General features: G+C 46.0%; 1 protein-coding gene across 1 annotated transcript in view; it reads left to right on the top strand.

The window, feature by feature from the left end:
• The window catches only part of EIF3H (eukaryotic translation initiation factor 3 subunit H), a 257,025-nt gene that overhangs the window by 132,160 nt on the left and 99,198 nt on the right, over window positions 1–25,667 (top strand). The window contains exons 3-4 of the mRNA XM_069220645.1: window positions 8,626–8,793; window positions 12,729–12,828. Of these exons, the coding sequence (XP_069076746.1) occupies window positions 8,626–8,793; window positions 12,729–12,828 (268 nt within the window). The remainder of the gene's footprint in view (window positions 1–8,625; window positions 8,794–12,728; window positions 12,829–25,667) is intronic.

The following is a 25,667-nucleotide window of genomic DNA, read 5'->3' as shown; positions in this document are numbered from 1 at the left end:
AAGTAAGAAAAGAACGCATAATAGAGCCTCCGGTCTTGTCATAAAATTGCCTGTTTTAGGTTATGTCTCAAGCAGCCATTCTTCAGCCCATAAGAACAAGTAATATACATGCAAGCTTTATACACGGACCTTCTGCTCATGTTACAGAAGACTTAATGGCATTGAGGCTAGGGAGTAGGAGGAAAAGGGATATTTGCTGGCCACCAGTGAAGAGGCAGCAGGTGGCCTGTTATTGAATCTTGATGCGATCCTCTTAACGAGCGTCTTATTAGGTCTCGCCTCGGCAGCGCATGCACTCTCTCTTTGAGACGTGCTCTCTTTACTTGATGGGCTTTTGGCATGCCTCAACTTTTTCATTTGTTCCTTGTGTGTCTTTGTAAATCTGGTTCTTTCGTGTGGTCAATCAGTCAATTTTGATCCCTCTTTTTGTTTTGCTCATGCCCATGGCGACTGGCCCTGTTACATGTGTCATTTCTCCTCTGGGCATTTAGTTTACTTGCACCGGACTATTTTTATTTTTTAGTTTTCCTAGTTTGCTTAGACCAGGCAAGTGTGACTAAAACCACACCACTGCCTGGATTAGTGGACGCACAGAGAATTGGGGGGCAAAAATGTTTGCTTAGAATCAGTAAAAACACATGAAAGTGCAGCCCGCCCCCTCTGCTGCTGCCAATGTTTTGCTGCATTTACCACCGCAATGCCGCTTACCGTATCGGACATCCCTCTACTGCGCTACCAGCTTTTTTAATCATGGGCATTTGCAAAATCAGGTTTCTTTGAGCAGACAAACAAAGGAATTGACAGAAGTGCAGCGAGCATCAAGATCTCTGGTGAGTTGCCCAATAAAAATAACTTTTTACTCCTCCGCCCTTTGAGAAGCAGTACAGCCCCTCATGAGGCATTCTTCTTGCATTGACCCTTACATAGCCTTCACTATATCCTCCTCCTCCTTCCAAAATGCAACTCAGCCATTTTGGCACATTTGATTTCAGCAGCGGCACGATCTTGCTGCAAGCGCCAATGAAGGGCTTCCTTTCTCCATTATTATGCAGCGCTCCTTGCGTGAGTTAAGAGAGTTTCCAGCCTCCAGCAACAAGTTTTCTTGGGCATCGATTTCTGTGTGTTGCCGTGTAGGTGGTGGTGGTGGAGAGCAGGAGGAGAGGGAGGGTTGTTATGTGTGTGCATGTTATATTATGTTATGCAGTTGACCAAGCCAATATGTCGCCTACTGCCAGGTCCTATTAGCATTGCCAGTGCATGTTTTAATTGTTGCAGAAACCCAAGGGTTTAGTGATGCCTCAGATTTACAAAGAGGTGTGCTGCAGGGATATGATCCTGGTTCTGTGACAGCCAGAACTAAAGCTGAAAGGATTGAGGCACATTTTTTCAAGTAAATACTTTCACGGTCAGCTCAGCATGGGTAGAATTGCTTAATATTTTCTGTAACAGGCTGTGATTTGCTGTGTTTTGGTTTGTGCATGGCTTTTACTCTTACACGATGTGCCGTGGACTTGCTGGAGTCCGTTAAAGAGCAATGCTGGAAACTCAATGTAGATACCATTTGCATAGTGCAGTGTGATCAGTGGTTGGTCGGTACTAGAAAAAATCTTTTAGATGTTATGAATAAAGCTTATTTTGACATTGCATTGATTTAGGTTTAAGTGATGGTGTTGTTCTATGCCAAACCCCAGACTTAAAACAATCTGTCAGCTCCAGTGTTTCTAGGATATTTAGATATTGAATTGAGAGCATCACTGTATTGCTGATAATGGGAAAAGACGTAGTGGTGCCCTTTGGGGGTATCTAAATACTGTCTATATCTGAATACTGTTTGTGCAGATTTGTTATGATTTCTTATGCATCTTGGTTTCATGTTAATATTGAGCATGATGTCCTTTAAAAATGTCTGTGTGGCGGTTGTCTTAGGTTCCCCTTGGAAGTCACCTCAATACACGGGGTGGAATTTATGAAGGTGCTCGTCATTAGTGTAGACAAAGATCCTAATTATGTAATTAAACAGCATTAGTTCATTCCAGTTCCTGCTATTGTCAAGCTTCCTGATGGAGAAGGGTGGGCTTTTTTCCTGCTGGGAACCAACAGTCTTGTCTAATGGCTGCAGAGGCCCGGCAACCTGATTTTGAAATAGTTTGCAGCCTAGAGCTTCTTCAGTGGGCTTTTAAGTCATGACAAAAAAGAATGCACATTTCCTGGACAACAGAAACTGCAAGCACAGTTGAACATTATGACCAACTGTATCCTGTGGGCAATTTGCCAGTTTATCGCTGAATCTCTGATCTTAAGATGCCAGTCCATTTCCTCTTCCTATGAAGGATTGATTATGGCAACTCTCCTTTCTGGTCTTCTCAAAATACACCTCACCTGTTTGAAGGTGGTGCTTCATGCTGCTGCATGGATTGTCACTGGATCTAAGATTTGACCACCTCACACAAGTACTGCTAACTTTTAAATGGCTATCAATCGGAGTTATGCTTGTCTACAGAATGGCATGTCATCTGCGAGGTCCTACACACTGCCAAATCCTCTTATCTGACAGTCAAACTGAAATGGTTGGGTGGATCTAGTGTCTTCCCCAGCCTTGAATGATACTTTTAGAAACGTTGACCTTTAAATTGAGTCCTTCATTGCGAGTGTGACTGCAATTCAAAATTCTCTCCCTTCAAGATTACGAAACACCATCTCTCTGGATACGGTTAAAATTGAGTTGAAACTTCTATTCCAAAGCCACCTGTGCCTAAATGATAACTTCCATCCTGTGGTGTTTGTACTTGCCTGTTTAGTTTTCTCCCTGTTTTTGTTTACACTGATTTGGCTTTCACCGGTACTTAATTTCTTATTCTATTGTAAAGCGCTCTATAACCCTTAGGTGATGGTTGCAATACATAAAACAATAAGTTTCTTGTCAGAACCATTGGACTTGTCTTGCTGTAATGCATAGCGTCCTGAACATCTTTATTGACCAGCATTGTTCAGCTTTCTGAGTAGGTCTTACTGAGCAGAGAATGGTTTATGTTCCACTTGCAGATGTTTCATAGACTTGTTGTCAGTTATGGGGGAAACTGGTTTTGTCAAGTGACTGTGGCCATTGGAATAACTTGTTCCAGTTCTATGCAGAGTAGTCACTTCGATCCTTTGAGATAAAGGCTAATTACCTTATCCATTTGTTAACATAAGGTGGCAGGTTTAACTGTCCTTATCGTTGCCTGTTCCTTTGACCATATAAAGCAAGAACCAAGTATTGCTTCAGTGTCTGAAAGGACATCCTGCATGTGTTTTTTTTTTTTTTTTTTTTTTTTTTTTTTTGTGTGTGTTTTTTTTTTTGTCTGCCAGAGGTTGCGAGTAAGTCCTGTATTTCCAGAGAACCAGGGCTGCGCTCCGAGTTGAACCCTCGGTGGGTTTTGCCTTTTAGGTTAACAGGCCTATAGCGACTTGCTATCCCAGTGGCGGTGGCCAGGCCTTGATACCAACATCCATATGATTGTAAACAAGTTGAAGTGGTACGGTGTGGTCAGCAGTGATATGCCCTGCTCAGTTCGAGTAGCACATTTCTTGCTAGAACAGTTAGCAAGGCCACTCATAACTCTGCAAATAAATCTATCAACGTAGACATCTTGCTTCATTGTTTGAATTCCCCAAAAAATGTCAACATGTTTAAAACCTGATCAAGGTGGCAATAGCATTTATTGAAAGATTACTTTCTATGTTTGTTAAAGATCAGACAACCGATAGATGGAACCCCGACACTGAATGCAAAGAACTCACAAATTAAGAAAGCGCTACAGTGCCACATTAAAGGTGGAATGCATTGAGAAAATGCGTTTTAACCTACATCTTTTAACAGTTACATTCGGACGTATTTGTTTGGTATGTGTGAGTAATAGCATGCTTGGGGATGTCAACATTAAAATGTTTTTGAGGAAACCACCATACCACAACATATGCACAATTATATTCGTTGAAGGAAAAAAACATTGACTTCTCACTCCAACTTTTCCTCCCACTGATGTTAAGGAGCATTTTTATACAATTGTGAATTAAATAATTGCAACCACTCATCGTTAATTAGATTTTTAGGGGAATCGATTGGTGAAGTTTTAACTCGAAACAGTTTGTTTGAGGGGAGTTTTTGTTTCCCTTTCTCCAAGCTAGCAGAGTTAGTTCAATTAATCGGATCCACCGGTTTATGATGCCCTTACTTTCGGTATTTTGTAGCCAAAATGAAAACTGTAGCCAAAGTTCAAGGATTTTTGCTGGATCAAAGATTTCCACCCAGTTATAAAATAGTCTCCATTCAGCAGTGCATGAAACAATATATTTAACTAATATTTTTTCAGTAAACAATTAAGGATCAAAATACAAATTGTTGTCCTGGGCTCTTTGCTAACACTTGTCACTTTAACTTGTGCAATGGACTAGGATGTTGCAAACCTAATTGACTATAAAAACGTTCCTTGAATAGATTGACTTCATACTTAGCAAAATCAGTTGGGGATTTGAGAGATATGTCACCCGAGTTAGTCTGCAATGTTGAGATTTGATAAAGCGAATTCGGCTGAGGGCCTGAGCCAATCTGCCTCATATGGAGGAGCTAGAGTTGTTCTAGGTGTTCCCATTTTGCCCCTGTGCTGCTCGTTAACAGCATGGCGTTCATGAGACACTATGGCATTCAACGTTTTCTCCCCTTTACACTGGTAGCAACACCCCTGAGGTATCGGGGGTATGATGCGCCATCACTTAGGTTTCTTTGTGTGTGTATGTGGCCTAATTCTCTGTTGACTTCCATTACTTAAAAAATACAATTTACTCCGTGGAGAAATTGCTCCAGGATTGTTGGGGAGAGAAGCGGCCTCCCAAATCCCATAGGTCAGATTCTTTCATTGTGTGTTAGTTGATTTGTAAAATATCGCAACTGCGTTGATGCTCATTCCGGGTAAGCAAACCTCAGTGTTTAGTGACTGATGCCTCTCTGGGCTTGACGTGCTCTCTAGCGTGCAACCGCGGAGCCGCGAGCACGAAGTCCAGGCGTTGCTCTGCTTGGAAAGAAGAAAGACTCCCTGTTATTGGGAAATAAAGGGTATTGGTCATAAAGCGATGCATCGCAGGGCAGAAGTGAGCATCGTTTATAGGCACAAGGCGCTTTGTTCTCTGCTCTTCTAGGCACACTCCTCGCAGCTGCTAAAGAATAGCCTAATTGTATCTAGAACGTAAGTTTTCTAAATGGATGCATCCTAAGTGTCTTATAAATAATGAAGAACAGCGCCTGCCTGCGCGATGCCTTCACAGGAGATGATCAGGACGTGATTAAATGGTGTCAGGAGGAAGTTTAACCCTACGAGAGGTTAAAAATATGTGGTAAAAAGAAATGAAATGGGCCCATTAATTCCGTGTGCGTTCACTGCTGGATCGATGGCAGCCGTTGGCGGTGTTTTATGGGAAGGACGCGTCGAGACTCAAGCCGGCCCTTACTTTGCATGTGGTTCGTGGGAGGTGCACGAGTTCGCGAGAGGTACACAAATTGTTGCGTAGTGCCACCCCGAAAACTGGCTGTGTCATAGCTGTGTGTGTGGGCACGCAGTGCTCGGTGCACTTTCTTTTAGAGTATTACGTCCAAGTCAAATGCTTTTTTGTAAGCATTTTACCCAGATTTTTTAGATTACGTTTCACAGGCTTTCCCAAACTAAGTGGAAATACCCAATGCAAGATCGAGATTAACTGCGAAGTGACAGGGCTTCGCTCTGCATTAGTGGAGCAATAGTAAGGTGGCATTTAAGGCAGGACCTCACATATGAGCATATTCGACCATAATCATTTAGTCTCCGTGTTTTTCCTCTCAATTCTGGTTCCATCCTTTTTAAGTCTCGCCTGCAGATAGGTTTAGCTGAATCACCCGCCTCATGCAATAAAATATTCATAGATAAATAAATACATAGATATGCTTTGGGTGAGACCTCTTCATCCTTTCAAGCGCCCTTCACATTTTCCTTTGCCCACAACAGCATCTGGCATGGAGAAATGGGTCAACCCACGTCCGCCATTGGCTATCTTGCACAGAGTGATTGCATCTATCCTGATTTTAACCACCTAAAAAATGCACTGCAGCTGCGGGGCTCGTGGGCCAATGCTCTATTTGGTCCCTGCTTTTTTTCTTTCTTTCTTTTTTTACTCATTGTATGTTTATACTATGTATTCAGTTTACAGTAATTTGAAGTTTATATTACCTTTTCTTTGCGTCTGTAAGTCATAGTTTCCTGTGCTATGCATTCACACCATAGAGGTTTTCTCAATACACCAGTTTCCTAGGATCAATACTTAACTATAAAAATTACATGTGATGGTTATTTTTTTAATGTATTGCAAACATTTCACAGTCATGTGCAGGCGGGAGCATGTTTTATTTTTTCAATTTTATTTTTGTGCCACATGCTTACAATGAAAAAAAAAAATCTAAACCAGCGTGCCACGCCCAGGTGTATGTTTGCTTCTTATCTAAATTGATGCCTATTTATTTATGCATTTTTTTAAGCAGTACGTTTCTTTGTCAAACCTCCTAAGCACCCTGGAATGGAAGCAGGCAGGTGAATAATGTAACATAGAGATAAGAATAATGCACAGACGACACAATTAATGAGGAGTTCTGGCAGAAGTCAATGATACTGCCATACTTCATTGTTGATGTTGAAGCCCTAGATGAGGAATAACTGAATATACCGTTAAGCATCTGTCACTTGTCGTGGTAGACTGTAATGCCCTTGGGTGTATAACTTCTCAGAGGAAGACTGAATAGAAGTTGCACCGAGGGGCATAGCACGTTGTGGGGCCACTCTGCAGAGTACTTGTAGGGGATCCCCTCATCTCTGGACCCAGCCTATGTGCAGTGTACTCTGCTGAGCCCCCCCTCCTCCCACAGAGCTCGCCTGCCCCCGCCCCACCCCCCAAAAAAACACACACACACACACACACAGTGGGGGGCCGCAGAGGCCTTTGTTACGCCTCTGCTCTTCCTCCAGTGTGGAATGGCACTCCTTCATGAGTATCCTTGGATGGGAAGGCACTTCCTGACTAATGTTTTGTATCTGGATAATGAGGATGGCCATGTGGTTTGAGGAGGTCCGCCATAAGTCCCTAGATTGAAAGATTAGTACTGATGGACCACTGTGCTTAAGTAGTTGAGCCTATCTGTGTACGAGGCTATTAAATCTGAAGTAAACATAAGGTCTGCATTGCAGGTTACGTACTACAATGTACAGTACAGTTAACGGCTGCTGTTGTAGTGACTCTTAACCATCCACAGTGCTATTGTCATCTCTGTGCGATGGGGAGGGGAAAGGTAGAGGTGCACTATCGGCATTTCCTTGGGCTGTAGATTCTTTGTGGGAGGCAGGCTCATACCCCTGCGTATTTTCACAGGTACATGCATAAGCCAGAGGTGGAAGGAAGAGTGCACTATCCATCATGTGGTCTGCGGATATCTGATGGCGGAAGGTGATTGGAGCTGTTTGTATATTAATTTAGGTGACCAGCAAGTTAATGACCTTGCTGTGATTTCAGTATGTAGTTCCGTGTTCTTATACCTTGCACTGTTCAGCGTTTCAATGTGGTTCTGTGTGAGATGGGGCTGGGTTATTGCTATAGCGGACAGGATGGCTCAGTGAGTTAGCCAGTGATGCTAGCCCCTTGCAGTGAGGTGCAGGCCACGGCTATGAATCCTGCCAAGGCACGCTCAGGGATCGGCGAAATGACTGCAGTGAAATCGATAATAGTAGCACCTGTTGCGGACTGCCCTTAGAAATGGCATTAGTGTGCAATGAAGTGCTATATAAAAATTAGTAATTTTAAATATCTTAGTGTAGCTCTTTTTCAACACAAATGTGAGGGATGAATTAATGCTCAAGCTAAGTCACTCTAGCCTTACTTGAAGCCTAGTGTGTGGGATGATGTCCAAATGAGTTTTATTTTTATTTTTTTAAGAAAAGTCAGGGTTTATTTTAGTTGTTTCAACTAGGGGTGGTGGTTCCGCCCGCTTTAATTTGGTTGCTTAAAAAAGTGGGCACATCTGTATATGCTCCGCTGGTGTACAGAGGGTGGTTTTGCTTGACCCTCTGAGGGAAGATGGCATGAAGCCTTTGCCTTGGAATGATCTGGAGATCATTGTGTGGGCGTTTTGCGCGTGACTTACAATGACTTATCCCATATATTCCCATTGCTGAGGCCACATTCTAGTTCTGCCTTTGAAAAATATTTTTGACTATGAATATATGAAGGATAAATTTGTTTAATTGTTTCCTGTGCAGGGTCTTGGATGACTAGTATTGAGGACTAGCAACTTCTTTGTAGCTAATCGATGGGTACATTGCAATGGATCAACAGTCTTTCTAATTTGTGGTCTAATTTTAATGTGGAAATGGGTACAGTGATTAGGTTTATTCCCACCGTGTGAATATGGTAGTTTGTTGCTGTTGAATACTTGTCGATTGCTAGTATGCATTATACAAACGTTCACAAATATTGTACTTCTCGTACAAGACAAACAAGTTGGCTTGACACCGTGTTGTAATTTCAACTTTGGGTTTGCAGAGCTCAGAACCTGTTCTTTTCCCCCCTCTCTAGTTCAGTACCAGATGGAAATGATGCGGAGTCTGCGCCACGTGAACATAGACCATCTTCACGTCGGCTGGTACCAGTCCACGTACTATGGCTCCTTCGTCAGCCGCGCGCTCCTCGACTCCCAGTTCAGCTACCAGCATGCAATAGAGGAGTCTGTCGTCCTTATCTATGGTAAGTTGAGCGCCGACGCCACTTCTTGAGATCCTTCTTTGTTACAGCGTTTTAGTGTTTTGTGTTAGCCTTTCGTTCTAGTGTGCGCGCGCAGCCTGGCAATCTTTTCCAAGTAAATACCGACCCTGTGTCTGCAGCAGCCTCCACAGCACCTCCGTCTAGACAGGGTTTCCTTCGCTCTGTTTATTTTTCTTGCTATCACAGCCCTGATGTGTACCTCAAGGAATGCCAGAGTAGCTGCTTCAGTTTTATTCGCCCGCCCTGCCCTCCTGCGTGGAAGGCTGGTGGAACTGGACCAGATGTTTAACAAACCTCGATTGCTGAAGTGTCTGGCTCTGTACGTGACTGACCAATCATAATATCAATACCAAGTTTTTTTTTTTTTATCTCTGACAGGAGCACACAAAACCCGGGCTGTTTCTTTACACAACGATTTTTTTATTTTCAACCGATTTAATGGTGTTTCCTCAAGCTCTCCAGACCAGATGTTCTGCTGTGTATCTGAACCCTTAGGCAATTTAACAGCTTTATAGTCACTCCTCCCTAAGCAGCCAGCTTTCCATATCTGGCAGGGCTGCATATAGTTTCCAGCTGAGAGGTAAATGTAACGTCCCCAGTATCTGTCAGAAATAAATACTAATGAATATAATCAATCCTGTGAGCTGCCCCAAAATTGTTTCCGTGTGTTTAACAACTTGCTATGCACTGTAATCCAACTGTTAAAGTATACTCGTAGTGACTGGAAACATCGTGTCATCGGAGTGAGTTTTCCCCTTGTTAGTCGGCGTTTGTTTTTATTTTGTCACCCGTTTACTAGAAGGCTTCCTCGTCAGCTGTTAAATTCAGAATAAACACTTTTCACATTCAAACCCGCTTGAAGGTCAGCATTATAACAATTTTCCTGTGCTTTGTCTTCAGTAGCCAATTCTGCGCAAGCCCTCATCATTGATTTACTTTTTTACGTAGAACTATTGTTAGTAGCATAGCAGTTTACGAACAGTTCCTCCGCTTTAGAATTCTAAAAACATTTTACGTATTTCAAAACTGATTTTGTTTACTTAAGTATTTGGTGTACGATTGTATTGTGTCTGAACTTCAGTGGGAACTTTTTCGCGAGGGCTAAGACAAGCGGAGGGTCCTGATGCAGAGCTTAATTTTAACAATGAAGTCCTGTGTTCTGGGTCTTTACTGTTTAACCCATTTAGTAATTGGTACTCGGGTTATCGGAGTAGTTCAAAACATACTTGGAGATTTACTGCGGGTAGAGACGCCAGTCATCAAGTAAATAGCATCAGTTAATGAAAGTGAGAGAGTAGAAATAATCTACACAATTAACACTGAGATTCAGTATAGCTGTGTAGTTGATAACATGACTGTAAATGGAACTCGGTTTTAGAGGCGAGAACCACATTCACTTACCCCCAAAGGCCTGCAGAAGTGCATTCTCCTTTAACTGGCGATACAAATATAAAAAGACTGGTAAAATCTGAATTAACCGAATGTTACACTTGTGGATGAGCAGCAGCCCTCAGTTTAATCTCCTGCGATGTCTCCTCAATGATGCTGTAGTTCACAGGTACACACCTTAATTTAAAGAGACAAAGGGATGCATAGGCACAGGCCGCACTGATCTACGTTGGTCAAGAGAAGGTAGGTCCCCTTGGCTGAGTGCTTCTCGGGCCCCAGCTCCAACTTGCTCTCCATACAAAAGAAAAGCCAACCAAGGGTGGACGAAATTATCCTTGATGAGGTGAAGCTATCAAACATGGGTGATGTCTTGATCAATGCAGAGATGTGACCATCTGTTTTCTTTCCAGTGATGAAAACGGCAATAATGGTTTCAAATATTTGGATTGTAAAGCTATCTCAGCTGCTTCTTTTGGTAGTTTTGTCCTTTATAGTCATTTCACTCACCTCTGATAGGCATCTGTGCCTCACTCCTGGGCGTGCTGCACGGGGGTAGATGAGTCAGAGTTGAAGGCCTCATCCCATGGACTGGCGGTGATAATCCTTTCCTGTGCTACGATGTTCCAGCCCCTCCTGCTAGCTCCTCAAGGCCCTCCTCTTATAGGCAGCCTTGCCTACGTGCAGGGATATCTCCAGTACACTTCTCCAGCAGTCATTGGGATTCTTCTTTCAAGGTCATTCAAAGTAGCTTTCATGGCAGGATGCAGAAAGTCCAGGTTCTTGGACCTGGTGAAGGATAGTTGACCGCCTGCAACAATCATCCTTGGAGTCTAGATCTTCATTGGTCTCCACTTGTGTGGAACCCCCTATTCCTTGCCAATTAAAAATGTCAAGACAATGATTGGGGGTTTGTAGGCTTTTTGTGTATTTTTAAGGTCAAGCTCTTAGATCACTTTCAGGTAGTTTTTGACTTTTCCATATTCCTCTGAGACTGCTGAACCACGGTCAGTAGTTCAGTCCGAGCTTACAACATTTATTTGCAATGCTCACCTAATAATAAACGCTTTGCAGAAATGAACCATAATTACAAGTTCGAAGAGCATTAACAGAGAAACACAAATATGACCTCAACTGCAGACAGTTCCCCCCCTCTTAACCTCTAAACTGGCAGCCAAAGGGTTTGTGCTGCAGGGGTTGGGCCTGCTTGTCCCAAGGACAAAATAAATCCGAAAACCTGATGCCGAACAATATGTCATGGGCGTCGAGCTATAGGAATTCCATCCCCCTTGTCAGCATATGCTGGATCTTATGAGCTTGCTCCTTTCTATCAAGGTCTGCCTTCACTCACCAGGGAATGTGGCTGTCAAGTCACTGAGGATTGTTTCTGGGGCCTTGGATTCTAACCAAATCGGTGCTTACGAGGACTGGATGAAAGGGGGTGGAAGTGGCTAAGGAAGTCTGAAGTAATCAAAGCTACATATTAGGAACATATACACAAATATGACAAGTTCTCTTTTCTACTAAGTGAAGCTTTAACTAAGACTTTTTGCACAGTGCTCTTTCCCCCACAGTTCTTAAGAGACAAAAAAAGTTCCAAACTTTCAGAACTGATAGCAAACGCTGCACATCATCTTCCCTGGTGCTACAAAAAAACGAAAGCTCCTGGATAGCATGTCACAGGTTAAAGTGGGGAAAAAAGATATCCCATCTTCCAGTCAAGACCACAGCCAAAGGTCCAGTTACCACTTGTCTTTGCTTGTTTTCTCCAGGAAGGTGCGGGTTTGCTGTATGAATCTTTTGTGAGTCCACACGGCTATGCATTATTCTTCCATCTACTGCATTGTTCGGAAATTCTGTTTTTACTCCCCTGTCCTTTATTTTTTGTGGGCGTCATCTAGTTCATCCTTGAACAGTGTTGGAAAAGAAAGAACACACTCCAAGTACCTATCTACTCAGTGTCATCTCCCTTTATTTAATATACCTTGTCTATCAATCCACACAGTGTACTTAATTCAATCCAGAGTGACTAAGACAAACACTTTGTACGGAGATGTACGGTTGGGCATGTATTCTAGATTTGGTCCTAGAAGGGCATTACATATTTTCAATTGGTGATGGGGCAGGTGCTTCTGTTGCTTTACCTTGTCTTGTAATCAGTATGTTGTGGCTCATCATAGTTTTATGGACAAGACAGAGAGATTTTGCCAATGTCTGTAGTTAGAACAGCACATGATGGTAGGATGCACATTCGATAATTATGTTAAAAGTGCTTTAATCATTTCCAGGTACCCTAGTGGCCGATAACAAATAGAAGACCATTCACTTGTTCTTACAGCTACCTTGCAGATTGCTTGATTGTGTTCAGTTGATGGGTATCTAGACCCATGGTTTTTAATGTGGATTTCCTTCTGTGTATCAATTTCCTGGAATATTGTTAGTGAACTTTCAAAAGCCACTTTAGCTCTGCCTGTTTCTTCCACACATGATTTGAATAGAATATCTCTATAAAAAAATCTTGTTTCTTTCAGATCCCATCAAGACTGCACAAGGATCCCTTTCTTTAAAGGCTTTTAGATTGGCTCCTAAACTGATGGACATTTGCAAAGAGAAGGACTTTTCTGCTGAAAGGTATGCATTTTGCATTGTACTGTTAGATCCCACTAAATAAAGTGAATACCCTCTGTTCTTTCTTACATTGCCTTTGGCCTTACCTTCATTATTTCTGTGTTAGATAAAGGGATCTTCAGCTTCCTCTGCGCACCTTATATTTATTTTATATTTCCTTTATTGTTCTGACCCGTTTTGCTTGTCAGCATTTCATATTTGACATCTGGCATGCCATTGTTTGAAAGAACTTTAAAGAATATTTACCCTATTATGCTAAACCAACACTTTTATATCACTGACAACAATTTGTCAAGGTGAGAGCACTTTTGCCACTCTGAGACTCACTTATTTTGGAGATGTTGTGCCTATGAGATAGAGCTTGATAGGCATTTCAATAAATGTTGTTGAGTCAAAAAAGCCTCCTACATGGTCACAGGCCTGCACCTCTGTCGTGCGTGCCCCAGCTGCAGTGACATTTAGATCCTTGATAACTATTTTTCATCACGGGCGAACACACATCCTGCGTATGTGCCATGACCTAGGCCTGTCTCATGGACTGTGTGTGGCCTTGTTAAACTGGGAGGGGCACACAATGCAGAACTCTGCAAGTAGTAAGGAGCGACTATTCTTACCCAGAGTTAAGTAGCAAAAGCGTGATGCTGACATCATACTGGTTTTGTAATGGTGGTCAGTAGAGTGTACAGACCTTTTTAGCTGTGCCACTGGAGTGAGGCCTACCAACCCACTCATCTAAAATTCCGGTGTTAAGTACCTAACTTGCCTTTGTCCTGCACCATGTTAGTATGTAGCTTTCTGCAGCGTGTGTGCTGTAATATGTTGTAATATATGTGTGCCTATATGTGGGACAGTACAAGAAGGTCTATGGGCTCCATATTGTAAGCCCAGGGTCTTAAAGCCATTTGGTGGTGAAAAAACCATCATAGACAGATTTGCAGATTGTCTGCATTCATGAGTGCTCAATGGTATGGACACTGAAGGAAGGAACAAAGGGAGAGCTTTCATCTGCACTTCAAACTGTTTTTTTGATTCTGAAAATGTCACTGCTCAGTTGGACCTGGACACATCTCAGGAAGGAGATGGGTCTGATAGGGGAATCCTAAATATTGGGCTTCGGGGGCCTTGGTAACCTTTTGACAGGCATATATGCATATATGAGTGAGGTAGACAGACATCCAGGTACGATCCTCTTATCACTCCCATGATCTGTGTGAGAATATAATGTTTGGGGTCTCTGCTGCTGTTACAGACTCCTTCCTGGGCAAAGGGCAAGAGGAGTTGACCCTCTAAAGGGTACACCTACTACATCACAAACTTCAAAGACTAAGACAATAAATCACACCTATCTGGAAATGGATTATATAAAATGGTGAGCTTGAGTCTCCCGTAATTGTCAAACTGGAGTTGTACATTAGCCTGTTGAAGCTCAGCACGATTGTTGGGTGAGGGGACATCACCCTGGAGACTCGAGTGTGCTCGCCCCAGAGACTTGAGAAACAGGACCTGCCTGTCTGTTGGACCTGAGGACCCTGTGAGGAGGAGAGTGCCTGGAAAGGAGTGAGGTCCAATTCTGTCCGTTGAACTCTGCAGCAGAGTGCAAGATTTGGGTCTGCATTGAGGACCACTAGACTGATCGAGCCATACGCCCAATTGCTGCTGTCCACAACCCCTGTATGTCGGGGTGAGTGGGAGGGGTACTGGGGCTACAATGAAGACTCAGGACCAGGCTATTGACCAGAGTGCTGCTGTTTGAGGCTGGGGCTGCAGTGAAGGTTAAGGGGTGTTGCCTCGTGTACTGTTACCCAGGGGAGGGTGGAAGGTCTTTCCCTGTGTGTGCTGTTTGTGACATCCCCTCCCCACCTCCTTTTCCCGGCTGGGGGTCCTGGGTCATTATGAAGACAGTGGAAACAGAGAATCTATTCCTTCACGTGAAACCTGCTGCCGGACTTGGGTAGACTTACACCATAATCTGAAAAGCGTCATGGGTGCCTGCTGCCTCGCCTGCAGCATCCAGACTACTGTTTACCGCCTGGCTGCTGATGGGCTCCCAGGCTTACTAAACTGCAGCTCCAGTGAAAGGGGCTAAGACGAACTGCTGGTCCACTGAGCCAGGGGGGAAGTTTGCTCTGACAAAATGCACAGTCGCGCTGAGGCACTTTTACTTTTAAGAAGCCATTGTGGAACTACACATAAATGGAGAATAAGCACAGTCCTTAGTCAGGGAAGTGGGATTTTGAGATTTACCCTGGCAATAATTGAGTGCCGGCTTTATGAAAACTGTGTGTATTTGTTGTCATATTTTACTTTGTGCTTATATAAATACTACTTTTTAATAAAAGCAAATATGTGGTTGAACATTAATTTATTCGGGGTTGCAGAGCACACTTTTGAGTTGTAAGTCTGTTTACACCTTGTACGTTCCTTTCCTCACCCTAGCCCAGACACATGCCTCCTCACCAATCCCCCGCCGCAAGCCCCTCATGAGGTCAGGCCCTGGGATATCAGGAGTAAAAAGCCACAACCACCACGGTTGGACCTGTAGTTCCTGGTTTCCCTGTGGCCCTTTGAAGGGGCTTTGGCACGTGGCCCTGAAATCTGGTAGAGGATTAGCTCTGCCTTGGGAAAAAAAAAAATCACCCATTCAGGTTCTTGATATGGTTGATGCTATCAGAATACCTTTGTTAATTATTATTATGTTATATTAGTGAAATTATCTACAGAAGCCTTCATTTTCGTTTTGAGGAAAACAGATGTTCTTTAACTCTAGAGGGTTGGAAGTCTCAGTCTAAGCATCACCAACTGCTATAGCATAGGTATTAACCTGGGTGTTAACAGGCTGTAACTTCACCTGGTTACATCTCTGTTTACTAAAACAGGAGAACGCATAATTGCAAATATCAGTGGTGTATACTCGACCAGTTTATTCAGTATATTGGATCTAATCCCCTCTGCCAATCATTGCAAACCACGATCGCCTACTGGTATTTGATGGATCTCTCCATTGGCCTGATTTCCCACTTCCTGATATACTGCACTTAAAAGCCCAGTTCTATCTTTGCCGAGGCAGTACCTTTTTCTGTTGACTCGCGATGCACATATTCCTTCACATTTTTATACAGTGCGCCCCTTCACAGTTGAGGTTTTTAGCCATTTGGCAGTGTGGGCATTTTTACGAGGGAAGATTGAGGAATGTCAGCGAGAGCATGCTTTATCTTCACAATCCACAGCACTGGTTGGCTTTGTTTTCTTGATGATGTAGTATGACTGAGCAGGCACTGCAAGAACATCTACTTCATTATTGAGCTCATCATGGACACTTGATGATATCCTGCATGATTTCATAACATTTATTTAACAGAGAAAAGGTCAGGGTGGTCTAGGAGTTAGGTGAGTGAGTTGAGAGGCCCCAAAGTCAGACTGATCCTTAACGTCAGGATATAAGACAGCGCCACCATTGCATATGGAGTCGTCATTGTTCTTTGAGAAATTGTTTAGCTTCCACAAACACCTGAAACCACGGTTTCTCTCGAGCTGTGGAATCAGATTCATTACCATTATAAAGATGTACGTATTACTTGGACAATGAAAAGAATCTATTAGGTAGGAGTCTACATTGTGAAGATGCTCTTGAGCAGTCGTGATGTCAGAGATCCTCCATCTGTAAGGATGGGATGTTGGAAGCTCTGGATTTCAGGTGAGCACCAGAGATACAGTTGTTGCTAATGCACTGACACATTAGTGGCTAGAACTCAGTTTAATCTTTAAGCTGTAATGGTCACTGTCTGATATATACATGTGATAGTTTAGTGTTCCTCTACCCCAACTCAAACAAATCCCCTGAATCGGAGCACATTTCATTCACCCAGCATAGCCTGGGTATTGCAGAGTATCGTGGTGCACCTTTAGCACTTTACACTAAAATACACCACACAAGCACGCTTGGTAACTGGTTTGTTACATGATAAATGCGTAAGCATACGTGAAAGTAGACATCCACAGCTCATTAGTAAATGCTGCCCAAATTTAAAGCGCACAGGGCACAAAACATGGAGCATATCACAGGGTGACTCGGACTCCGTTGTGTACAACTACCTAGATAGCATGACAAATTTAATAGCTGAATGTAATCTGAAAGTTGTAAATCCTAAAGGATTTCCATGACAAATAGCTGCCCTGGAGATACGCTATTATAAGAGGGGGTTTCCCAACAGAGGCCCTGATGTCTGAATTAAGTTTAACTTTCTTAAAGTCTCCAGTGTTGTTAATTCTCTTACATTTTAGATTCTTAATGGCAAGACACACACTGTACCCTTGAAGGGCCTCGTGTTCGCATTCTAGTTAATTATGCAATTTTTATTTTTATTTTTTGATAAACAAGTTTTATTGTTTTGAGAAAAATAATAAACTAGCAACAATGAACAAAAACAGTGATAGGTCAGGCAGAGCGCAATTGCAGTTCCATATAACATTGTATACGAGGTTAAGGACATTAGTGATTATCAAACAGATACCATACGGGAAGTCAAAGTTTAGAACTGTGGGATTTGTCCATTGCCTTGTTTCCAGTACTGCCATCTTGGCCAGGTTCCCATCTTCTATTATAGTAGCAAGTCTACCCATCTCCCCCATATATTTTCAAATTTCCGGAGACACCCTCTAGAATCATAGACCACCTTTTCTTGGGTCGCACACCAGTCTACCCCTTTCTTCCATTTATGGAGTTTTGGGCCCTCGGGGGAGATCCATGTTGCTGCTGTGTCCCTTTTAGCTATCAACAGGGCTGTGGCTACCAGTGCTCGGTGAGCCCGTGTTCCTCTCATGCCCTCCATTACGCCCAGCAGGACTAATTTGGCAGTTCTTTGTATTTCACCATTTAAGACTTTCTCCAGCACTCGAAAGACTGATTCCCAATAGGACTGAATCACTTGACATGACCAGACCATGTGGAAAAAATCTGCAGGTTCAAGCAAGCATCTTGGGCATTGGGCCGAGGGTCGTAGACCTGCGCGGTATAGCCTAGCAGGAGATAGGTACGCACTGTGCAGGTAATAGAATTGCACTGTGCGGAGCTTGGCCGACACTACTAAGGACCTGGGTGCCATCAGTGCTTCCCTCCATTCTGTGTCTTCTAGGGCTCCCACCCGTGCTTCCCATCTGGGTCTAATGAGGTTCACGTCTCCAGGGGCATTGTTAACTAACATTTTATAGATTTGGGAAACCCCTTTCCCTCCCAGGTTTCCCATGAGTAGTTTGGCTTCTAGCGGGTTAGATTCTGGTAGAGAACTTGCTGTTGGTATGTGGGTTTTTAAAGCATGCCTGAGTTGGAGATATCGGAAGAATTGTGTTGGGGCTAGTTGAAAATCCCTCCTTAAGTCTTGAAAAGATTTCATGGAGTCCCCTGCCCACACGTCACCAACCAGGGAGATGCCCACCAGATTCCATTCCCGTAATCCCTCTAGAGCTGCAGTTGCGCTTAACCATTTCCCTCTCCATAGTGGTATTTGGTGTGTAACAGTGGTATTCCAGTGGGTGTATCTCAGGGCAGCTCGCCATGTCTGGAAAATCACTTTGGTAACTTCTCCCATCTCTCGGGGCAGGGGATTCCCGTACATGATGTCTAGAAGGCGGGGAAACCCTAGGGTCTCCAATTCTACTCGGTAGGCTGGGTCTCCCCATCCCCCATTAAACCAGTCGTGTATCACTATTAATTGGGAGGCTAAGTAGTAAAGGTAGGGGTCTGAGGCACCCAGGCCTCCATCGTAAATCCCTCTTCGGCAGTGGTGGGCCCCTATGCGGTGTCTGGTACCCCTCCAGAAGAACAACCCTGTAGCTCTTTCAAGGGCCTTGAACCATGAGCGGGGGATAGGTAGGGGGAAGTTTTGAAAGGTGTAGAGGAGCCTCTGCAAAATCATCATCTTGTATAAAGCTACTCGGCCCATTATGTTTAGTGGTAGAGTTTGCCATTTCTGGAGATCCGTTTTTATGCGTGACAGTAAGGGGGTCCAATTTTTAGCCCAGGTCAGTTCTGGCAGCAGTGATACCCAGATGCCCAGATATTTAAAGCTTAGTCGACGCAATGGTATATGTTCCTGCCAGTCAAAACAATCTCGTGAGTGTGCCAACGGAATTAGTATGGATTTAGCAGGGTTCATTTTCAGACCTGAAGCTGCTTCATAGCGTTCCAGTAGTCTGAGGCATCTCAGGCCTGTTACACTAGGTTCCTCCATGTATAGCAAGATATCGTCTGCATAGAGCGCTATTCTGTCTTCCTGGGAGTGCTTCCATCTCCAGCCGCTATATATTGGGTCGGATCTCACCATCTGCGCCAGAGGCTCAATGGCTAAGGTGAATAAAAGGGGGGATAGAGGACAACCCTGTCGTGTGCCCCTGTGAATCTCTAATGTTGACGATAGAGAACCGTTAACCTGCACCCGGGCAGTGGGGTTGGTGTATAGTGCCTGAACCAAGCGGCAGAATCTAGGGCCCAGGCCCGCGCGTTCGAGTACCAACCGGAGAAAACCCCAATCAACAGAATTGAAGGCTTTTTCAAAGTCGATGAGTAAAAGGGCAAGGTCTCGGGTCAAACGGCCGCGTTCAGCTAATGCTACGTGCAACCGGCGGATGCAATGCCGAGTGCTGCGAGTGGCCATAAAGCCGCATTGATCTGGGTTTATAAGTAGAGGAAGGATCTTTTTAAGACGGGTGGCAAGGATGGTTGCAAAATGTTTTATCTCTGTATTGATTAGTGAAATTGTCCTGTAGTCGGCACAGAGTAGTGAGGGGGTTTGAGTCTTGGGTAGCACCACAATGGTAGCTGTATCTAGTTCTCTGGGGAAGACACCACTGTTGTCCACCTCCATGAAGAGGTTCAACAGGTGTGGTATTAACTCCACTCTAAAGACCTTGTAGTATTCTGCAGGGAGTCCGTCGGGTCCCGGTGTTTTCCCCGTGCCCAGGGCCGAAATGGCCATCTGGATTTCTTCTGTGTCGACAGGTTCGTCTAAGGCCTTTGCTTCTGTCTCTGACAACCGCGGGAGGGGAGTTTCGTCTAGTAACTGTCTGGCTACATTCATATTGACCCATCCCGACGCTTGATAAAGAGTTTGGTAATATGTGGCAAAGGCATTTGCGATTTCTGTGTGTTGAACAACAGTGTTTCCCTCGCCATCCCGAATTTCGGGGACTATCCTGGAGGCTTGGTGGTGAGATACCAGCCAATGTAGCATTTTACCGGTCTTGTCTCCCCAGCCGTAGATTTTTGCAGTACTAGCTCTCCATATGTATTTAGCCGATTCTAGGGATTGGTCTCTTATTTCCTCTCGGAGCAAGCTTATTTGTCTTGTCATTTTATCTGTCGGGCTTACATCATTCTTACTTTCCAGGGCCACGACTCTTAGCTCCAACTTTTCAATGTGTTGGGTTCGAGTACGTTCTTGGATCCGTATCAGGTGTTTGGCCCTTCCTCTTAGCACCGCCTTACCCGCCGCCCACAAAGTACCTGTGGATGACACCGACCCTTCGTTCAGCTCAAAATATTCTTTTATCTCCTCACGCAACTGTTCCACATAACCTTGGTCTTGGAGGTACCATGCATTTAGTCGCCACATTGGACGAATCTGGGATTGAGTGTGACCGATACTGAATCGGAGTGGAGCGTGGTCAGAGATTCCCCTCGGCAGTAGTTCAATGTGGGAGAGAGCTGCGCAGTCAGTGCCCGGAAGAAGGACCAGGTCTATCCTGGATTGTGAACCGTGAGCGGCTGATGTGTGGGTAAACTGACGCCGTCTTGGGTGCCATACTCGCCAGGCATCACAGAGCCCCGTCGCCGAGAGCCACCCCCTGAGCCCTGTTGCCATTGTGTGTCTATGCGTGGAGATTGGGCCTGTCACATCCATTGTTGGGTCTGGGGTGGAGTTAAAGTCCCCTCCTATCATTGTGAGCCCTGGTGGTAGATTTAGAAGCAGTTGGGAGAGATCATCTAAAGTTTTCCGACCCAAAGTGGGGGGGGGACATAGGTGCTGACCATATTGATCGTATTCCCTTCAATTTTCCCTGTAATAGCTATGAATCGCCCATGTTGATCTCTTCGTGTTTGAATATTTGTCATGGGGAAGGATCTATGAAGAAGAATAGCCACTCCCCTAGAGCCATGGGTGAACCCGGCGTGATAAATTCTGTCAAAACCCCTACGAGCCAGGAAGGGACATCTGTCTCCCTGAAGATGAATCTCTTGTAACAGAAGCACATCTGGCCTGTGTCTATGTACGTACGTGTGTACGGCGGTGCGTTTTATTTTATCTAGGAGCCCGTTGACGTTCCATGAGATAACCTGTGTTTGGCTCATGGGGGGTGTGTATTTAAAAGGTGTTCATCATATTCGCTTGGGCCTATCTCCAGTGGACCCCGAAATATGGGAGAGCCCTCGCCTAGTCTCTGGCTTTGTGGAGTTTGTGTTTCCCATGGTCAGTTGAGTCCTTATGTTTTTTTCTCTGTCTGCTAGACCTAAAAATTAAACGTGTTGGTGACCTAAACGCGGCACCGGTGGCCTGTACAACTCGGCCTGAACTCCCTGGCCCCCCAACTCCCTCCCCACCCCATACTTCCCCCCCCAGAAGCATCTGTCGCCCATATAACCACCTCCCGTCTAGAACTGGTGAAGTGTACTCTAAACTGATGAGGTAGCGGTAACTGTAGTGATGATGGACCCCTCCACTTTTGCATTGATTCTAAAAATGTGATACTACTAATAATAAGATTGTCTTGATTTCTGTGCCCCGCTAGTCCGTTAAAGACTCCCCTCCAAGTGTCTCTCAGCACTAGTGGCTTCACAGCACCGGGCTGTGCGACAAGTCTGAGTCCTCCAGGGGCCCAGGCCTGGTCCGCCTCTCGCCCACAGAACCGGGGCTGTTTCCGGAGCCCCCAGGGCTGTGGTCAGTACGTAGATCTCCCTGTTCTGCCCGGTGGGATCCGGGCAGTGATTTTGCAGGGGACCCCGTCGGTGCCCCACATCGCTGAGATCTTGTGCGGTGACGTCGGTCCAGCCGCCGGGCCGGCCCGGCCCCGGATCCCGGGAGGGGCGCACGCCTCCCCCGGAGAGGCCCAGGGGGATCTCCTCTGTCAGCCAAGTCTAGGCAGCAGTCGGACGGTCAAAGAATTGGGTTTGGTTGTGATATACCACACAGAGTCGCGCTGGGAACAGGAGTCGATATTGGATATCCATGGCTTTCAATTTTTGTTTCACCTCCGTGAATGAGCGGCGTTGTTGAACTTCTCGCGTATAGTCCGGGAACAGAAGGACCTTAGCACCGTTGCATGTGAGGTCTCCTTTTGTACGTGCCTCTTGTAGAATCACGTCCCTGTCTTTGAAGTTAAAGAGGCGTAGTATCACTGACCTGGGTGAGGCACCCGGCGGGGGTTTAACTTGTAGGGCCCTGTGGGCTCGTTCAACAGCGAACCATGGTGTGAGACGGTCGGCGGGGATCCAGGAGTGAAGCCAGTCTTCTAGATATTGGACAAGAGATGTTTCTGCTGTGTTTTCAGGAAGGCCCACCAGGCGAAGGTTGTTTCGTCTTGACCTGTTCTCAGCGTCTTCGGCTCTCCTATGCAACTCTGAGGTACGAGCTGTCCGCGTGGAGACCTGGGCCTTGAGGGCGGCCACATCGTCCTCTACCGTGGAGATCCTAGATTCGGCCTCTGTGATACGAGCTGTGGCATTGCGGAGGTCTTGTCTGACCAGGGCCACTCTAACTTCCCCAATTTTAGATTCGACGGCTGCTTGGGAAGCCTGGATTGCCTGGAGTATTGTTGCTAAGTCCTCGGATGCCACCTGATGTTCGTTGCCTCCACCCGGGGTCCGGTCCTCCTACCGAGGCCCGGCGGCACCCGTGGTGAACTGGTCCATGCGGGTCTGGGCCGTCGTTTGTCACGCTGGTCTGTCTTTGCCCATGCTGAGTCCGGTGTGGCCCCGGTTTGAGGTTTCAATATCTGGGTGCGCGGGGTTTTTTGTGGGGTTCCTCCGTGAAATTTAGCAGGTTCTAAGGCTGTCTGTCTCTCTAAGGGGGCTCTGACTTTTGCCGACCCGTTGTCTCTGGCCCCGGCCCTGGCCCCAAGCGTTCCCGGGATGTCGGACCCAGGTTCTCAGGCGTGCCCAAGAGAAGGTGGAGGAGGCGGTCTCAGCTGTCCCCCTTCAACAGCCACTAGGCCCAAAGCATTTCCAGGCAGTAGGCCAGGCCCGATCTTCCTCTCTGGGCCCAGTTTATGTGTCACTGCCTCCCGATGTTCCGGCCTCGTATACCGCCGGTCGGGCTAGCGGGGGTCCCTCTGTTCGCCCCTCAACGGGCCTTTCCCACCGATGTCATTCCTCAAAAGCGGGAAGGGGGAGAGAAGAAGGATTCTGGTTCAATGGTCTCTGGATGACATTCTCTGGCCTCGGCACAGATCTGGGCGGCAGGTAGGGGCGAGCATGGGCCGGCGTCCTCAGCGGCTTTGGCCTTAATTATTGCTGGCCGGGCCGGCCCGAGACTCACCGTTTGTCTCTCGACGGGTTCCCCCCTAGATGTCACGTCCCACAGCAGAGGGGGGGGGGACGAAGGAGGTCTCCGGTCTCCACAGTGTTCTTCCAGGTTGCGAGGGCTACCCCCGGAGGGGCTGCACGCCCGACCGGGTCCCAGGGCGCATCAGGTGGCGCATCCACAGCGCCCATCCAGGCGGGGGAGAAGTCCCCCGAGGAGCACCAGCTCACCTCCGATCCAGCTGTAGGGGGGGGGGGGAAGGGTCTAGCACCCCAAAGCCACGGGGGTCACCCCAGATGATGCGGGCCCCCGGCCCCAACTCCAGGCCCGCCGCCGATCCGCGGCGAGCAGTCACCGCCGCTCGTCTCTTCCCCTGAAGGCCCAGGAACGCGGCCTCAGCAGTCCTCTGCCATTTTGGGTCCCTCCGGCATGGGTCCTGCGGCCCGCAAAAATCGGCCCGCAAAGCCCCTCGACCCCACAGGGGGAGCGGTGACAGTGTTTCAAAAAGGCCACAGGGCCAAGAGGGTCGTCCGATGGGGCTGGATGGTGTGTCAGTTAGAGGCGGATGATGGAGGGGTCCGGAGCACTACACAAGTGCGTCCGCCATCTTGATGCCTCGGCCACGCCCCCCTAATTATGCAATTTTAAACATCAGTATATTCTCTTGCTGAGTTTCTACCATAATTTTGACACAGACATCACATTTTACCATGGGAGACGCTGTTTCGAGATTCTGCCAGCGCACGAGAACTCCCAAATGACAACGGACTTCATTTTAACTTATTTCCAAACCCAAATTGTGCATTCAGTCATTGTTCGCCATCTTAAGAACTTAAACGTGAAGAACTCAATATTGTGTTAGTAATACTGCTAAAGATGCTGTTCAAGACTCAACCTCGCAGCGTTAGGATTCCTCTATATATATATATATATATATATATATATATATATATATATATATATATTCGATGGCATGTGTAGCTGCAGATGCACATGCTGTGCACATCCCGCCATCTGGTGTTGGGCTCGGAGTGTTACAAGTTGTTTTTCTTCGAAGAAGTCTTTTCGAGTCACAAGATCGAGGGACTCCTCCCATTTCGGCTCCATTGCGCATGGGCGTCGACTCCATCTTAGATTGTTTTTTTTCCGCCATCGGGTTCGGACGTGTTCCTTTTCGCTCCGTGTTTCGGGTCGGAAAGTTAGTTAGAATCTCGGAAAAATCGTCGGTATTGTTTGCGTTCGGTATCGGGTTAGTTACAACAGATCGACACTGACTTTTGAAGAGCTCCGGTGGCCCTTCGGGGTTTTTTCGATCCGCCGTCTGGGCCTGGTCGGCCCGGCCACGTGTCTCTTCAAGGCTGATGGAACAGACCCCATTCCGCTTCTGCCCAAAATGCCATAACAAGTATCCATAAACAGATCAGCATCTGGTCTGTAACTTGTGTTTGTCGCCGGAACACAAGGAAGATACTTGTGAAGCCTGTCGAGCGTTTCGGTCCAGGAAGACACTAAGAGACCGAAGAGCAAGAAGACTGCAAATGGCGTTGGCGCCGACAGGACAAGGGCGTTTCGAGGAGGAGGAAGAAACCTTCTCCATCCAGGAATCGGACTCGGATGAGATCGATCCCGAAGAAACGCCGAAAACCGTGAGTAAGACGTCGAAACATAAAACTCACGAAAAGAGCACAAAAGCCCAGGGGACGCCACCGCCAACAGGCCATGGCTTAACCCGGAAAATAGGTGACCGAACATCGGCACCGAAAAAGGGCACGCTGGTGTCGAAGTCATCAGACTCCGGTCGAGATACCGCCACACAGCAATCTCGGGCCCGAGATAGCGGCTCCGAGCAAGTTCGGCATAGAGACAGTGGCACCGAAATGAGTCGGCACTGAGAGACAACGACGCCGAAAACAAAAAAGGTTTCGTCGGAACCGAAAAAGGTAGCCGAAAAGGTTTCGATACCGAAACATCCGGCTTCGGAACCGAAATCAAGTTCCTACACAGAGGAACAAGGACTGTCCTCACAAATGAAAATACATAGATTTGGACAGGAATTAGAGACAATGGAGCCAGACTACACCCAAAGAAGGCTCCACATCCAAAAAGAAACGGGAAAGATCCGCACTCTCCCTCCTATTAGGATGAAACGCAAACTTGCCTTCCAGGAGAAAGACAAGCAGCCACAGGCAAAGGTGGCTAAACAAGTAAGCCCGCCACCGTCTCCACAACGCTCGCCGCAAACATCACCGGTAGCCACTCCACCTATGATGCAATCCCCGACCCACACAGGGATGAGTCAAGATGACCCTGACGCATGAGACCTTTATGATG

This window comes from Pleurodeles waltl, chromosome 2_2 (assembly GCF_031143425.1).
Source record: "Pleurodeles waltl isolate 20211129_DDA chromosome 2_2, aPleWal1.hap1.20221129, whole genome shotgun sequence".
Classification (NCBI taxonomy): domain Eukaryota; kingdom Metazoa; phylum Chordata; class Amphibia; order Caudata; family Salamandridae; genus Pleurodeles; species Pleurodeles waltl.
Note: the sequence above shows the minus strand (reverse complement) of the source record. Positions and strands in the feature narration are given on the sequence as shown.